Genomic DNA, 17,680 nt, shown 5'->3' with positions numbered 1-17,680 from the left:
CTACTCCAACTTGCGACTCCGCCTGGCACGCGGACTGTCCCGTCGTTAAACAACTTTATTGCGTCGCATATGGCCATGGGCGTCGCATTTAAGTATGCTCTGTTCGTTTGGCATCAAGACGGCCCACAGCGCCGCATGCATCGTTTGCGAGAGCATGTGACGAGACGAGGCACCCTCTGTGCCCACTGCCAGTACTTCGACCCTCAACATTGTGATCTGCAAGCTAGATTCTGCCGCTTGGGTCGCAGACCGCTTTCGGCGAAAAGTAACCTGGTAGCAATTGGCTTCAGGATTCCGACGTGCGCAGCGTCACAAAAGCTCTGTTGCACTTTTTGAATGAGAACGGACTGTGTACGAACACCTACATATGACTCGGCGAAAACTTGTCTGAACAGTATGTGTTCCCACTGGCTGTCTCTTCATTATCTTACCTTTATTTTTCTTGTTCCCCCCCCCCCTCTTTTACCAAGTGTAGAGCATAGCCAGCTGCGCATGGCCTTGTTTAGTTAACCAGTCATTTCCTTTGTTATTTTTTTCTCCATATGTGAGGTAGATATAAATCAACCAGACTGCGAGTGGCGACTTAGGAGCGACTCGCGACAACCTATGTTCACACTGGCGGCTCGCGCGACTTTCGCGTGGCCACATGTGCACCGAAATGTCTCGCGATTGTTGCCGTAAAATGAGCGTCAACGTATGCAGACGTCCTGCTGCTGCTGCACCGTTGATCGGTTACGGGGCGACTTACGCTCAGATTCCGCACGGCCTTCCACTTCTGCACGCGTGCGGACGTGCAAAAAGTTGCACATGTCGCACAAAGGTGCGCAAATTTCGTTTTACGCTGCTCATGCGGACGAAGTGGAAACACAAATTTGTGCACCTGTGTGCAACATGCGCAGCTGCACACACGTACGCACGCGTGCAGAAGCCCCGCTTTTTCAAGACGATTCTTCTTCACCACGTTAATCAATTGCCTGTGTTCGTGGTAGTCCTTGGTTCCTGCGTCCTCGGCGCCCTCGTGGTTCAATTTCAACGTGCAGTTGCACTCATTGTGAGCGCATTCATTTTTATGCGTCCTGTGCTGCCTGCTGCGTCTGTGCAAACTGCATGTGACTATCAACGAGCACAATATAGGCACGGACACAACGGCACTCACTCCGTCCGCACGCGTGCGGAAGCCGTGCGGAAGCCGTGCGTAGGAATGATGGGGTTTTTACGTGCCAAAACGACTTTCTGATTATGAGGCACGCCGTAGTGGGGGCCCTGGAAATCTCGACCTCCTGGGGTTCTTTAACGTGCACCTAAATCTAAGTACACGGGTGTTTTCGCATTTCGCCCCCATCGATATGCGGCCGCCGTGGCCGGGATTCGATCCCGCGACCTCGTGCTCAGCAGCCTAACACCATAGCCACTGAACAACCATGGCGGGTGAAGCCGTGCGTAAGGTCATGCGGATTGAGCGTAAGTAGGCCTGCAGCTTTGCGACTCAGCAGCGAGCGACTGAGCCAAAACAGTCGCTTTCCGACCAGAGCGACTCTTTGCGACCAGCTTGGTTGCGCGAGCTCTGCGAGGCGCCTGTGTGAATGAGCCCTCACCGTTACCGGCTTGCGTCCCCGCTGCCTCGTTCCTTCCTTCAGTGCGGATGCCGCTCCCTTTTTCCGAAATCGGAGAACTCATGGTCCTCGTCTTGCCGGCTAGTTTAGCTCCTGGCACCGGAAGCCGGTCGCTGATGCTGCGACAAAGCGATCGCAGAAATGACACGGATCGCGTTAGCGAAGTTTCCAAAGTGCCGACGTTATTACGGCACGCAAGAATGAAACACTGGAAGCACTGACAAAGTATTCTTTTAAAACTTCAATTCCGGCAATTAAAATATACCGTGGTTTTACGTGCCAAAACCACGATCTGATAATGAGGCACACCGTAGTGCGTGTGAAGGCTTTTTCAACTACTGGTGGTGTTTAACATGCACCTAAATATAAGTGTACGGGTGTTTTAAAATTTCGCGCCCATCAAAATGCGGCCGCCCTGGCCGGGATCGAACCCGCGACCTCGAGCTCCGCTGTGCAACGCTGTAGCCACTGGGTTATCGTGGCGTGTCCCGTTGATTCCGCGGTAATCGATTGCTAGATAAGAACATGAGGGTCAAAGTTGCGCCGACACCACTGCGCAGGTACGTCATTGCGATGCCACAAATTTCGAAGTATTGTTTTCTGGATTGGTTGTTGAGTTCAGTCTTGGTGCACATTAATACGTAATGCATACTTCGTCAAAATTTATGACGTAATGGTGAGTAGTTGTAATTGGCTGTTTATTTTGGAGTGGGAACTTCAAGGTGGTGTCGCCACCCATGCCATTCGTTGCTTTTTGTTTGTTGCTTATGAAGCGTAGATACCAGGCAATTGCGCCTTTTTTTAAAAACTGTAACGCAATTTACTAGTACTCCCGATTTTCCACTTTGGAATCCGTTTAACGTTGTCGAGTCGCACTGTATAGGAGAAATGAGGGGATGGTCTTATGCGCTGTCAAGCTGCAATTGCGGGTTTTAGGCTATAGCTCACCGCCGATCATGTACTGCATAATGAACAGACCGATTTAACGATCAGCTTCGTGAACATGCTTGCTATTTCGCCGCATACAGGGCAAGTAGTAAGTATGGACTTGGCAGTCGTGAGGCGGTTCTCTTGATCGAACTATGCGACGCGCATTTACACATGCAATCTATTTTTTTATCGATACTGAAACGGTTCAATACGCCTTGATCAGTTGTGGAACAGATGCTCCTAATTGCGCATGGTCCTCTGTGTCATCTTGCCCCAAAACGTTATTTTAGCGGAAAATTGCACCGAGCCTTCGCCAAAGAAACGCAAGAGCAAAGACCTCGTTCCTTTGATGCTGCTTAGCTATAACTAAAAGCTAAATCTAAAGCGCGTTATCACCGTTATGTAAGTCGACGGAGCAGCCATAGCCGTGGATTGAGCCTATGACATCGGTCCTCCATTTGGTGTTTTCGATTTTATTGCGGCAGCAAATATATGGACACTCCTGGTGCATTTTTGCAGTCGATGTCGCCGTGAGGTTCCGTATCAAGTCCAAGGCGATAACACCGTCGCCGCGCGTCGTATGCTGTATGTGCGAGTGAGAAAGCACGCGAGGAAAGCCGACGATCGCGGCTCAATCTGGCGCGCACTAAAGAGAAAGCGGAGAGCAAGCGCGCCGTCTTCCGTCGCGCGAAAGGCCGTGGGGGGGATGGGAGGGACGGGAACGGCGCCGTGCGCCAGGAGCAACTGCGCATTCCGCAAAAGGGCGCAAACGGAACAGACGATCGCGGCTCAATCTGGCGCACACTGAAGAGAAAGCGGAGAGCAAGCGCGCCGTCTTCCGTCGCGCGAAAGGCCGTGAGGGGGGTGGGAGGGACGGGGACGGCGCTGTGCTCCAGGAGCAACTGCGCATTCCGCACCAGGGCGCAAACGGAACAGACGATCGCGGCTCAATCTGGCGCGCACTGAAGAGAAAGCGGAGAGCAAGCGCGCCGTCTTCCGTCGCGCGAAAGGCCGTGAGGGGGGTGGGAGGGACGGGGACGGCGCTGTGCTCCAGGAGCAACTGCGCATTCCGCACCAGGGCGCAAACGGAACAGACGATCGCGGCTCAATCTGGCGCGCACTGAAGAGAAAGCGGAGAGCAAGCGCGCAGTCTTCCGTCGCGCGAGAGGCCGTGGGGGATGGGAGGGACGGGGACGGCGCCGTGCGCCAGGAGCAACTGCGCATTCCGCAATAGGGCGCAAACGGAACAGACGATCGCGGCTCAATCTATAGGGGCGCCAATTATCGAGGAAAGCGCGGGAGGTACGGGGAAGAAGGCGGCTTCGAGTCCGCCAACAAGTGCGTACTTTGCACGGCCTCGCGCGGTAGCGTGAGCCTATATTGAACGTATGACGGCTCATACCTTTGTGCGCGCTCTGTTCTCGCCGCTCTTGCGTTGAAGCGATAGACGGCACGAAGGTCACCTCGCTCGCCGCTGCTGCCGCGCTTACTCACACCAGCGCTTTGACAGCGAGTGGCAGCGCTCATCGAGTGTGACGTGTTCATGTTTGCTTATGCACGCTGACACCATGCTTGTAAACTCAGTAAGCGAATGTTTCCAAGTTTATACGGCCGATAAAACTTATTGTGCTAGAATAAGCTTCAACGCTATATACGTAATGCTGCATGACTTCAAAGGTATACGAAAGGCACGAAAGTGTGTTAATGGTAACATTCCACCTGCACCTATTACACCTCCGTTATGTGCATTCGCATGTCGGTTTAGGATTTCCCCTGCTGCTCGTTTGACGGGTCTGGCATCCGCCAATTGTCGTTCACATTTCTAGTTGTCATTTTGTATCTTTTAGCAAGCACTGCGTGCGATTTTTCACGCTCTTGTAAATATATAGATGTCGCCTGATCGATTATATGGGTCTGTGCAAAGTTCTAACTTCACACAACGCCCACACTGCCTTTAAGACAACAGACAGCGCATTACCGCTGCGCCAGTAATCAGTCTATCAATGAATCAATCAATCAAACTTTATTAAGGTTTCAAGAAGGATACAGATGAGGATATTGAAGTCAATGAATCTGATGAGACTCCCGATAAAAGTTGCACTAAAGTTTGAAATAATGAGTGTGGATACAGGCAGATTTGGAACAATACGTCGGTTTATCATTTCCGTAAAGGTAAACTACGTAAAACAGAAAACGACAGCGTACTTGAAGTCGCGCTGGACGCTTGCGACTGGTCGAGAAGCGTCCGCCGTTCACTGACACCGCTGTTCGTTTGTGGCTGCGCAAGTTTTCTCGCAAACCTCTGGAGCGATGACGACTGCCGTTAGGATTAAACGTAAAAGGGACGAGAGTCCCGCGGATGCGATTGTGCTTGCAACAAAAAAGAGAAAGAGTGAAAAAATAGTGAGGTTGAATCGACCGCACAAGAGAATGACACGCTTCAATTAACCGGCCCTGCCAGCGACCTCTAACTTAGCAATGCCGATGCAGCAATCCAACAAGATAAAGCGGCAAAGCGTCAGATGCGGGAGCCCACAATCTATTCAGTTGACGTTCAGCCCAAACTGAGAGATGAACATCGTTCGGCTTGCAAGCAAAATCGTCTGTAGCTGCTGCTCCAACACTGGGCCATACACGAAGTCCGCTTTGAGAAAATCACCGATGAAAACTTGGACGCGAGAAAGACGAGAAAAGACGAAGACGCAAAGGAAAACGAGGACCATGAAAAATGACATCAGGAATCGCATGCAATAAGGTCCACATGGCTCGAGAAGCTGCCACGGAAACCGAAGTGGATGAAGGTTATGTTGATGAAGTTCACCATCCATAGGAGCTTCACTAGCGAAGTTGACTTTTGTCTGTTCCAGTGCAGACACCAATGTTCTTGCCCCCGAACATGACTTTGCATACGATGCTTCTTATGGATACGACAGAGACAACAACATGGAAGACAACGGATGAACAATTACACGGATGATGACAAAGACTTGCAAAAGCAGCTCGACAGGTACGCCGAGTACTTTGAAGACATGAACACAAACTTCGTGAGCCATCGGCTGAGCGGCCTGAACTTGGACTTCAGTGATGATGGTGACCCGGCCCACGGAAGACTAAGCAGCTTCAACATTTGCGCAATGGTCAAGTTAGAAAGGGCTTCTAAGGAACCAACGCACCCCTGCAGTATGTCCTCGAGCGTGGTGACCATGAGGTCCATCTTGGCGATGCCCAGTTTGGACTTGGCCGCCTCCAACTCGTAGAAGAGGTCACGCATGAGAGTCGAGATCATCTCAGGATTGCCGGTGAGTCTGAACTGTACGCTAGTCGACTTGTCCATCACTTTCTCGGCGGACGGGGAGTGCTTGCGGATGAGGGACTGCACGCCGGCATCTTGGTAGCCTGTGCCCTTGCTGAGCCGGAGCTGCGTGATTTTTAAAGCAAATCGTTTTGGCCGAGAAAGAAAGAAAGAAAGAAAGAAAGAAAGAGAGAGAGAGAGAGACATTGCACGGGAGACAAAAAGTGTACAGATTCTGTCCCGCATTTGTGGATGATGCGCACTAGTATGTCAAAATTACTATTTCCTCCTCTTAGCATTATTTATGTACACATGTGAACTGGGGCCCGTGTTCTACATCATATCACACACGTCATAGCACACTTGACCCTCCAGCGTTACGCTCTATCAATGTTTTATGGCAGCGTGTCGACACGTACCAAGTAAGAAGAGAAGCAGAAAGAAACATTAATTTGACTATAACCCTGATATCTGTTCTACCATGCTGCGATTCACGCGAGAAACTAGGCTTTCCATGAGACAATTGGAATGCACTATTTTCGTGTCCGGAGGTACAGTTCTTTGTCTCCTTCGGGGTAGAACTAGCTGAGCTTTTCACTCACAGAAGCCGAGAAAAAAGAAGCAGTGGCGGCTCATGCCTCGCCGCGAAACGCACCATATATCCCATGCCGAACTGAGTCTTGATGTACTCGGGCGAGCCGACGCAGTGCAGCTCTCCGTGCTGGAGGACGACGAGGCGGTCGGCCAGGGCCTCGGCCTCCGCAAAGTCGCTGGTGGTGAGGAACACGCCCTTGTAGCGCCGGACCTTGAACAGCATTTCCCACGTCTCTCGCCTGGTATGAGGGTCCATGGCGCACGTCGCCTCGTCCAGCAGGATCATCTGCACCTGGTCGCGGGCATAGGATAGGGTCCTTCACAAACAGCTCGGGCCTTTCACTCTCATAACCGACCGACGGGCACGACTAGCCAGCTTGTGCGGCAGTCTTTTGTTCGTCGGACTAAAGCGGGAACGCGAGCGGGTCGGCCTTATTTGACTGTAAGATGTAGAGTTTAAGTTCTATAGTTAGTTATTTATGAATCACGGTACTGCGCCCGCAGAGGATATGGTAATCGGACCCGAGCCCCTTGGGAAGTAAGAACACTTTGCGATTAGCTGTGGCGATCCAAAATTATTGCTGTAAGTTAGCAGTTGCGCTTGGCTGGCGCCTCTTCTATGAAGGATTGTATTGTAAAAACAGCTTTGTGAAATCACTTTGAATGTGAAACAGCCTGCAAGCGCGGCATTGCTTCTATATCTCGGCTCGACACAAACAAGTCATTGTGGTGAAGCCGAGCTGAGTCGACCCGACTTACGACTTGAGTCATTTGTGTGGGTTTGACGGAATCCGATTTGTTTCTTTATGGAAGGGCCCCAGACATTTTTCGGCTATGTTGAAATTAGCTAATTTGAGCCGATTGTTGCGGGAAACATAGTCGTGCTGACGCATGCACAATTTCTTGGCGCGCTAAGCGTTTACGTGCGCTCTTCGGAAGGCACGTGGGTGTCGGGAGCCCTTTGTTGGCGTCTTTTCCCCTTTTACGTGGTTGAAGTGGTGAGTATATGTTGCTCAGCGCGCCAGCGCGTCCGGAGTTATTTCCTACAAATGACGTCTGATTGAATGCGGACGTCGCGTAATGACGTCAGTGGATGGCGAACCGAAGGGTTGCGTCCGCCACCGGCCTGGCAAAAAAATGGAAACCACGCAACCATGTTGACAGACCCCCCTGAGAAGTGCTGGGGTCTAGGTGCCCGCTTTTGGTCCTGCGAGTGCTTGTGAAATCAGTAGCCATGCCATTCACTGGGCATATTGTGCAAGCAGAAAGAGAAAGGAATGAATTGCTTTCGCGGTTGGTGACGTGATTGCTGACGTCTCTTTGGAGGATTTTGCTAAATGAAGAGGATCAATTAATTAGAAAACGTGAATACTGCCTTGCGCGTACACTTGGAAACAAAATTGCACACGGCATGTGCGTCTTAATTGTCGATCATTTAATTAAAACATTATTAAAGCAAAATATAGAAAGACGGTTTTTGTTTTGATAACGGTATAGCTGACAGCGTCCTCGCTCTGTCGCCATTCTGAATGACGTCATATTGGCCCACGGTGATTGTTCCGGCGTCGGGTGCGATGGAACCTGTTTATTGAAAGCCGTTTGGCAGATAATTATGGTTCAAACAACTACGCTAGATCTGCCTTTCCTTTTTTTCCTCTGCTGGACGGAACCGGCAGAAACGACCACCGTGCACACAAGTGTTTCACCCTGCCACTGAAGGGTTTAAGTATGAGCTGGTGCTGGGCGGGTGCGTCTGTGTTGCGCATCGCAGTGTTGGCTGAGTCACCGTTTCTCTCACATTGGGATAGGGCATCAAGGCGATCGCCGTGCACAGGAGGCGCTGGGCGCTGACGGGGAGCTCGGTGGTGCGCCGTAGCCGGTAGTAGGCCAGTCCGATGTCGCGCATCATTCGGCTTACGTCACTGCGGAGGGTGTCCCTGGGAATGCCCTTCACCTGCGCGCCAACGCAGAGGGTCCGCGGGATGTGAGCGAAAACACCCAACTGGAAACTTCACTCTTTCGCAAGTATCTGCTTGCTCCTCACCGTCTAACTCTACCGTTTCGAGATCTCTCGCATACTCCCCTATAGATTGCATTTACGCTGCTGCAGGTAACAGTCAGGTCGAGCTTAACTGTATTAGTGGAATAAACGTATTCCGTCGGAGGGGAAATGCATTACTGTTTTTGCTTCCCACAAGAAAACGAACCCCGCCTATACCTTTAGGAGGAGGCTCTAGTTCGAAGCCAACTCCAAATTGCCTTTTCAAATAAATGTGAAAAGCAGAAATTGTCTCGTTAGGCCGACCGAATAAAATTTGTTGCATTAAAGGAGGAAGTATGAGTCCTACGTTGGAACCAGGATTTCAATTTAGGACATACGTTACGTTGCACAAAATTTTTTCCATTATTTATAGCTTTAAAAATTATGAATCTGTAGCAAAAACCTGTACCGCCCTTCTATAATGCACATTTCTGACTGGACAAGTGCTGTTACCAGTTTGCGGCAGCCTAAGTCCGTTATTCTGTAATTAGTGGTGTACTCCAGGTCGGTGCATACAACATGTGCAAGGTAATTTTGTCGCTTTGGATGTCTCAACAGCCGCAGTTTACAGAATTAGGATCAGCTTCGGTTGTTTTAAGGTTTGTCATTTTTACAAAAATGCTTCTAAAAAAAAAATTTGCCTAAATAGAAAGTATGCACTCCGCCATACAATCCATTTGCCACAAACCTCATCAAATTCAGTGCCACGGACGCCGAGCAAATTGTTTTCCTCGTCATGTATGTTAATATGACCTATTAGGTTAGGTTAGATGAGAAAGGTTACAAGGGAGAGCAATCGCTTGCCGATCCGAAAAAGGTGAGGTGCTCCTCCACGGTGAGCTCGTTGAAGAGAATGTTGTCCGCCGGACAGTAGGCGAGCAGAGACCTCGCTCCGTCGCCGTTCTGAATGACGTCATACGGGCCCACGGTGATTGTTCCGGCGTTCGGCGCGACGGAACCTGTTTATTGAAAACCGTCGGGCAGACAATTATGGCGCTGCATTTCCACCTGCTTCTAAGCCAGAGAATTTTACAGATCTTTGCCGTGTCTCATACAACGTCATCCTTTCACCCACTATACAATCGCAAGGTTGGTATACAGACGTCTCATGACACACTCTCAGACATAATGTGGTTATAATAATTAACAGGCATCGTGGAGGGGCACTGAATAAGGGAGGGGGGGCATTACACTAATATAACAGTAATAAAACAAACGAAAATGTACTTGAGTGGTAGGCATCGCAAGGACAGAGCATCAGTGCAAGGGAAGAAGAACGCGAGCATTAATGCATTATAGGGTTTTAAAGAATGCGGCGGCGACTGCATGTCACGTATAACAAAAGCAAGCCTCAAGGCGCATCACTGTACATTTTTAGGAAAACACGCGCAGGTGCAGCTTTTCACGAACGGCCATATGGTCTGAATCGGGTACTGAAAACTATTTCACCAAGAAGACTATTTCAGGTTTCCTTTCTTAATTTTTTTAGTTTTTTTACACAGGACAAATAACGAAATAGGCGCGCATCGAGGGTGTTCCGCGTACCTGTAATCAACCTCATTATCGTCGTCTTTCCGCAGCCAGGTGGCGCTAGAAGCACGGTGATTTGCTTGCTGAACACGTTGACGCTGACGTCGTTCATGACAACCTGGTTCTCAAACTTCTGTGGGAAGAAAAAACAAAAGTTTCGCACGCATTCAGTCGTCGCAGCAAGTCGAGATCAACCCAACGGGTTGATTATTTTAAAACTTGGTTTTACCCTATGGTATAAATAATACATACGCGTTGAAGAAGGGGAAAATATTTTGGGGTGAGAACAATGGAGATATATATAGAATACATGCACTCTGGAAGATTTCCGAGCGACTGCACAAGTGGCGCGATATCGCAAAGCTTTCTCTGCGTATCGAAACGTTTTCATTGTTATTAATTTTTTCGAGCCTCATCCAACTGCTCTCCCATCAGTCCAGGTGAACGCATCTCTCAACGAACCAACCATGTTGAACCTATATACCTTCCCCGTACCCCGCGTTGTCATGCGCCTTCAATCGTTCATCAGCCATGTACTGGAACAATCCTCCCTCAAACGATTTTGTTCATGTCACCCTTGCTCAATTCAAAGCAACTATCGAGTAACTCTTTGTCAACACCAACTAACGTGTTTTTTCACCCACCCATCATGTAAAACGTGCGGGGTCCTTGTGGTATTTTCAATAAAGAGATATGTTGCTGGATCCTGGCAATTAGGGCTCTCGGTGGCGCGCATGGTGCTGTGAATGCGGAGAGAGTTGCAATTGTCTGTCGCTTCTGCATTCTACGCAGGACTTCTACGCGGCCAATTTTTACGGTGCCCCATGGTGTACGTCCCGGCGAAAGGTCCTGTATCGGGCCCAGTGGCATGGAAATTTCAACAGGGAATGTACGTATGCCTTGTCGTTCGCATGTTCCTTTTTGTTTTGTTTTTAAACCAAAAGCATTACTATAGCTACTTCTGGAACTACAGGCTGTTGTCGTGTTGTACGAAGTGCGGTCTATAGGCTTTACGGACACCCGCGAGCTTCGTTCGTGACGTGTGGAATCGAGTAATGTTTCTTGCTTCAGCTACTGGAGCTGCATGTGACAGTGCAACCTTAACGGGAATACTGTGCAGCTTATATTTAGGATGTCCCAGTTAACCTTAGCGAGAGGTTAAAAATATGCAAATGCCACGTAGCTGGACAGAAGTAATGTTTACCGTCGCTTGGATATACTCAAATTATTTTTTCATTCCTGCCTAATTGAATAATTAGTCAACTAAATAATCAACTTCTGAAATATTACAATTAGATTAGAAGTGTCAATTAAAAAATTGTCCAGCGACATGAAAAACTCCCGCTACAGCCTTCTGTCGCTCGATGCAAACCACGATTGCCGCGCGACTGGCCGCTGGAGGCGCTTTGCGCGCATTCGCGGTCTTCTTTCACGCTCGGAGAAGCACTCTTATGTAACACTATTGAGGAACAGAAAGCTGTATTGGGACTTTTTCATGACGCCGTACAATTTTCCCATTGACACGCTTAATCTACCTTTAATATTTGACAAGCTGGTTAATTAATTAAGCCTAATTATCTAATTAGGCGGAATGAAAAAATAACAGCAGTATGAAATGAAAAAAAGAACAACACTACATTTGTTTTGCCCAACTTCATGGCATACGAATATTTTATAAGTGACTAAAGTAGGCTCGGACACCCCGAATATATGTACACCTGAATCTGCCTTTCTGTCTTCAAATGGCTTTGTGACTTCTAAAACTGACCCATATTCAACAATGTATCGTCTTATAAAAGCGACAATTTGCAACGATTATACGTGTTGAGAGATATTTAGGGTTGCTTCAACGTTTGAACCAACGAAGGCAAATAAATCGTAGCACAAACAAAGCTATAGCAAAGTCTGAAACCACGCGCACTAAAACCAGACAAATTCATGTAATAACCAAAAAATTGAGGTGGCATAGCAGAGTTGAGAGCAACGCAAGAGTACGCTCTGGTAATTTTTGTCGCGGAAACTCTACGGAAAGGATTGAGCGCTGCCAAGGTTCTGGACTGGCGTCGTCATCTATGTGCGAGGGCCGCAATCGTCCCACTGCCTCCCTCGTCGCGCGAAATTAAAATTGCGCTAAATGACTGATGTTTAAAAAAAAAAAGATGGTACGCATTGTTATTGTGTGTTACCAAACGATCTAGCTTTTATGAGACCCACATTCGGAAGTTTGCGATTTAGTATTCAAGCGCCGGCAATTACGTTATGAAATGGTTGTGGATTTAAAGTTCAATTGCTCTTTAGGAAAGCGCGCTGCACTTTGCCCCTTCCGTGTCGTCCTAGTTTGCGCCGCCGTCGCGATCTCGGAGGCCACGCATCATCAAAGCGCAGTGAAAGGCGGGGCGCGAGATACCTTCGTAGTACCTGACCGTTGCATTAACGAAAATTGGCGATACTGAATTCTTTCGTTATTCGCAGAATCTGTGATCTTGAAGGGAGGCTTCTTTCGTCTGGCTTCCCAAAGTTTCCGTCAACGTGTCATATACGAACACGAGGGCGTGTCCTGGGATTTCGCTTGTTCGCAAGCTTCAAACACTTAGGTTCCTGTGAATGCTAAAATATCTTGTCCAAATGCTTACTGTTTCAACACTGATGTAATGACTTCCATCGCTCTCAGCGCTTTTAACAGCCGTGAAGATCATGCTTCGCGAGGTCCCGGGATCCAAACCCGGCCTCTGCAGCCGTACTTCGATGGGGCCGAAATGCGAGAACACCCGTGTACTTAGATTTAGGAGCACGCTAAAGAACCCCAGGTGGTCCAAATTTTCGGAGTCCCCCACTACTGCGTGCCTCATAATCATGTCGAGGTTTTGGCACATAAAACCCCATAATTTAATTTTTAGGTCGTGCTTCACAACGTTCTCGCACATAAATTTTGCATATTCGCATTCGCTTCGCACGCGTCCAAGTCCGTCTCACATATACGAAGACCCACAGTTGCATTTCGTTGATTCGTTGTTCTCTATACAAAAGCAGGCAGGCGTTCAGAGTGGTCCTTTATGAAAGGGAACACATGAGCGCGTGGCCTGCGCTCTGCGGAGGTAGGATTACTGTATATGCTACCAAAGGTAGCATATACAGTATACAGTACAGTACAGTATACAGTATATACAAAGGTAGCATATATACATTTGGTAGCATATACAGTAACTCTCTGCGGAGGCTGCTGAAGCAACAGGCAGCAAGGGGAAGGATGGATGGATGGATGTTATGGATGGATGGATGGATGGATGGATGGATGGATGTTATGAGCGTCCCTTTTGGAACGGGGCGGTGGGTTGCGCCACCAAGCTCTTGTTATTATACTGCCTAATGCCCTACCTAGGTTAAACAATAAAAAAAAAAGAGAAAAAAAAACAATATGAAATTTCACGCCCAAATTTTCTGATCCTCTATTGCGAACTGTGCTTTTGTACGTCTCGGTCTTTTGTCATTTCCCTACTTTTCTTCCACCAGTCCTCCAATCGCCTCTTACTAATGCCTATTGCGGACATGTTTACTTTACCACTGCTCCCGCTGAACCCAAGGGCTTCAAGGAGGCCGGTGGTGCCTAAATCGACCGCTGAGTAGACGTCTTCACATTCTAATAAAACATGCTCCCTAGCTTTACCCGGAAGCACGTCCGCTTGTAGCGCCATCTGTTGGCGGGCAGAATAAACTGACGCGGCTGATGGGCAAGCGACTGTGGATGACCTCCCACGCCAGGTGGATGCGAAACAGGCGGGACCTGCAACGCAGTGTCTGCTGCTAGCAAACCGCACTCGGTACGCTGGCACACTGGAAACGTGCAAGTACTAAAATATGCCCGCTAGTTAATATGCACTCCCCGCTTATTTAATGCGTAAGCATTCTTTGGAGAGTTCCTAAGTAAGATATGTCCGCCACGCGAAATGTGTAATGCCTTGTAGCTGCATAATAATGCGTTATGTGCGAAGTTACGACATTTAATCAACAGTGTACTCGTAGTTGATTGGTAGCTTTATAATCGATGAGGAACAATTGAAGAAGACTGATACGAGAGAATAACCACAGAGGTACATAGGGTCCACAGAAAATGCATGGGGTAACCTATAGTAGGGGTGAGCCAACTTAAAATTTGGGTGTAGGCCAGCATAAATTTGGCAGTGGGCAGTCTAAATTTCGGGGTGCGCCAACTTAAAATTTGGGCTTGGGCCAACTTGACATTCAGAGAAATTGGAAGGTGAGTCAACTTGAAATTCGAAGGTGGGCTAACTGAAATTTGGGGGTGGGCCCATTTAAATTTCGGGGTGGGCCAACTTAATATTGGGGGGGGGGGGGGTGATAGTCAACTTGAAATTTTGCGAAATTTCGGGGTGGGCCAACTTTAAGTTTGAGGGTAAGCCTAAATAAATTTGGTAGTGGGCCTACTTGAAATTTGGGGATGGGCCAACCTAAATTTGGGGGTAGGCTTATGCACACTTTGACAACTCTGGTAGAGTTTCTGCGTACTTTTTTTGCAGTACGGAGTCCTGGCTACCCACTCCCCACATGGCGTGAATAAACTTCACCTGATTAGGAGCGGTTTAGGAGCGAAGTGCACTCTGGTGAAACTTTAGCTTAGGTAAATAAGCGTAATTATTTTGTTATTATTCAGACTTAGTTGTTTCTATAATGACGACATTTGCTTAATTACTTAATTAACCTTAGTTAAAGTTATGACGAAGTTAAAGTTAAGACGCGTGCTAATTCTAGCACGCGCTTGCCTATCGGCCATGCCTAGTTTTTCTGGCCGGCAATAGATGGCGCCACAATCAGACGTGCTTCTCCCTGCTGGCACTTGCTGGCGCTCTAAGCAGCGTTCGCAGAGGACGGGCCACGCGGTCACATGTTCCCTTTCATAAAGGACCAATCTGTACATGCAGTTCCGGCAGAGTACGGGGGTACTAACGTAAGAACAGCTAAGGGCAATTCGTTAGTAACGGATATAAGGACCAATCTGTACATGCAGTTCCGGCAAAGTGCGGGGGTCCTAACGTAAGAACAGCTAAGGGCAATTCGTTAGTAACGGATATACCCGCTAACGACTTTTGTCGTCTCCCCGGAATTGCCTATTTATTTATTTATTTATTTATTTATTTATTTATTTATTTATTTATTTATTTATTTATTTATTATCATACCCTCAGGGGCCCAATAGGCGTTATAAGGGGGTGGGTACATGGTTTACAAACAAAAAAACATTCAAGCTGTAAGGACAAGGATAAGATAAACAGACAGTAAGAGCAGCAAAATAAAAAAAAAACAGCGAAATTCGAGTAATTTTAAAAGATAATCTGTCACAGCGGTCTTGAATGATGATGCATCGGCTAAGGTGGCGATAGTAGAGGGAAGGCCGTTCCACTCGGAACAGGTTTTCGGCATAAAAGTATGCAGGAACATGTCAGTGCGACAAAGAGTAACAGCTACCTTATTGATGTGAGCGATACAGGAGGATAAGTACACTGGCTGCGAAATGACTTGCTGATTCAATGAACGGTTATGGAACACTTTGTGGAATAAACAAAGACGCGAGATGTTGCGCCGAGTTTGAAGGTTAGGAAGGTTAAGTGACGATTGCATCTGCGAGACACTAGCGGTACGTGAATAGTTGGACAAGATAAAACGTGCTGATCGATTCTGAAGGGATTCTATGGATTGAACGAGAGTGCGCTGTGCCGGATCCCAAACTGCACACGCGTATACGAGTTTCCAATGAACGAAAGTTTGATAAAGCATTAATTTTAGGCGCTGTGTAGCTTGGAAAAAATTGCGTCGGAAATAACCGAGAGTGCGATTTGCGTTACCTATGATGTAGTCAATGTGAGTATGCCACGACAAGTCATCAGATATGTAGACACCGAGATACTTGTATGCAGACACGCGCCCCAGTCCGATGCCATTAATTCTGTATTCTAAGACATTAAGGCATTAGTGATTCGCGAAAATGTCATGTACTTGCATTTGCTGATGTTAAAGGTCATTATGTTAAGGGATGTTAAGGGACCTATCGCCGATATCTGGTTTAAGACTTCGTTTGCTCTTTTTATGCGTTGCATATTGCTATCACTCAGTTCAGCCCTTGGGCGCGGCCGGGCAGCCACCATTGAGGGTATGAGCCATTTTTCATTGCTGCGCGTCTCATATGTGGGTCTATCCTCTTTTAAGTTTGCTATGTTTGTTATTAAGTTGCTTCTATTTTTATGCGTTGCATATTGCAATCACTCAGTTCAGCCTTTGGGCGCGGCCGGGCAGCCACCATTGACCTTTAGCGCAACCACGTGACGTGACGTCACGACAGCGGGAGGAAAAGCTGGGCCCCAACTCGCGCAATATGCAACGCATTCTTGGCTTAACCAAGCTAAGCCTGGCCATTTTCTTTTCTTCTAATGTTCTTACTGTTTTGTGCAATTCGCGATGAGTCATCGACTGCCCCGAAAGCCTCGGAGTTGAGCTTCGCATACCTTCGACACACCGCTGATGCGCAACGTTGGTTCAACGTTCGCCGGTTCTGGCTCGTAGTACTTGCACCGCGATGTCGAACCCGGCGCAGGGACTTCCGTGATCACTGGCGGCTTCCAGTACGCCGCCTACGCAGTGGCATAACGCAACTCGGGGCTTACAATCCGCTGACCGAGAGAGTGCACGTTATAGGGAAGAAAACCAACGATGCCCATTGTTTAATAAGTTTGCCACTGTTCGAATAAACATGTACACTCGATAGTTACCACCATCTTTTCCTTAGCTGGTCGTAGCACTTATTAGAGTGTTTTAACTTTGCTCGATACGTCACCGTGACGCGTGCACCACTAAGCTGTCGGTCGTGCCTTCGGTGCATGCGTCGCCTTTCCGTGGAAACAATAACATTCGAACAGCGCTCGACGACAGGACCAGAAAGAGGAGGAGACAAACACGGCGCTGTGTTTGCCTCCTCCTCTTTCTGGTCCTGTCGTCGAGCGCTGTTTGAATTTTATTGTTACCATGGAACACCAACTCGCCCAATCCGCTGCCCTTCTGCTTTCCGTGGAGCCCTGGAAGACCGTGAGGTCAACGTTTTTAGCATACCGTCATCGCGTACCGTGCCAGAGCGTTGGATCAGCCTATAAAGCATTCCGCATCGTCGGGGCATCGCCAACGGTGATGCTGTAGTGCCATCTGATAAGTAGAACTTAATTGCTTGGTGTCGCCTCCCTATAGGCTTAGCAACGTCAAAATAAACGGTTGATCTCAATAGTAACGACAGGTAATGGCTAATACCTTGTTCTCTGCGGTAGGAATGGCTAAGCGTTGGCGGGTTCGAACGCGATAGCGTTAAGGGCCCCGTGTCGCAGAAAATCCGGTACCGGCGTTCCGTGTTCAGCGTCGACTTCGCCAAAAATTATTCCGAACCACGCATACCCAACAACTCTTCTATCACCAAAGTTGCTCATACCTTCTCTTTCAGCCTTTACGAAGCTATTCCTCGCAATTTTTGAGAATGATAGCTCACGAAACAAATGTCATGAAAAAAAAAAAAGAACACCGCCAGCGCATACCTTTTATGTTAGATCTTCACTGAGTGAAATATTAAAAGTGCGAAGCAATAACTGGAGATTAGCTCACGCAAGAGGCTGCCTATCTACCAGAAAG

General features: G+C 48.2%; 3 protein-coding genes across 8 annotated transcripts in view; 2 read left to right on the top strand and 1 right to left on the bottom strand.

Annotated features, from left to right (window-relative positions):
* The window catches only part of LOC135903681 (uncharacterized), a 242,064-nt gene that overhangs the window by 10,428 nt on the left and 213,956 nt on the right, over positions 1–17,680 (top strand). The gene's annotated exons all lie outside the window — the stretch shown is intronic.
* The window catches only part of LOC135903703 (natterin-4-like), a 283,730-nt gene that overhangs the window by 208,596 nt on the left and 57,454 nt on the right, over positions 1–17,680 (top strand). The window contains exon 2 of the mRNA XM_065434055.1: positions 10,793–10,889. Within this exon, the coding sequence (XP_065290127.1) occupies positions 10,793–10,889 (97 nt within the window). The remainder of the gene's footprint in view (positions 1–10,792; positions 10,890–17,680) is intronic.
* Positions 1–17,680, bottom strand: part of LOC135903693 (phospholipid-transporting ATPase ABCA3-like) — a 59,853-nt gene that overhangs the window by 31,643 nt on the left and 10,530 nt on the right. For 4 of the 6 annotated variants that reach the window (XM_065434034.1, XM_065434038.1, XM_065434035.1 and 1 more), the window contains 7 exons: positions 16,516–16,641; positions 10,016–10,133; positions 9,275–9,429; positions 8,228–8,383; positions 6,491–6,721; positions 5,717–5,961; positions 1,596–1,732 (listed from right to left, as the gene is read on the bottom strand). In XM_065434034.1, the coding sequence (XP_065290106.1) occupies positions 1,596–1,732; positions 5,717–5,961; positions 6,491–6,721; positions 8,228–8,383; positions 9,275–9,429; positions 10,016–10,133; positions 16,516–16,641 (1,168 nt within the window). The remainder of the gene's footprint in view (positions 1–1,595; positions 1,733–5,716; positions 5,962–6,490; positions 6,722–8,227; positions 8,384–9,274; positions 9,430–10,015; positions 10,134–16,515; positions 16,642–17,680) is intronic. The other 2 variants (XM_065434036.1, XM_065434037.1) reach the window with 2 other exon arrangements.

Source organism: Dermacentor albipictus, chromosome 9 (assembly GCF_038994185.2).
Source record: "Dermacentor albipictus isolate Rhodes 1998 colony chromosome 9, USDA_Dalb.pri_finalv2, whole genome shotgun sequence".
Classification (NCBI taxonomy): Eukaryota; Metazoa; Arthropoda; class Arachnida; order Ixodida; family Ixodidae; genus Dermacentor; species Dermacentor albipictus.
This window is presented reverse-complemented; position numbering and strand designations above follow the sequence as displayed.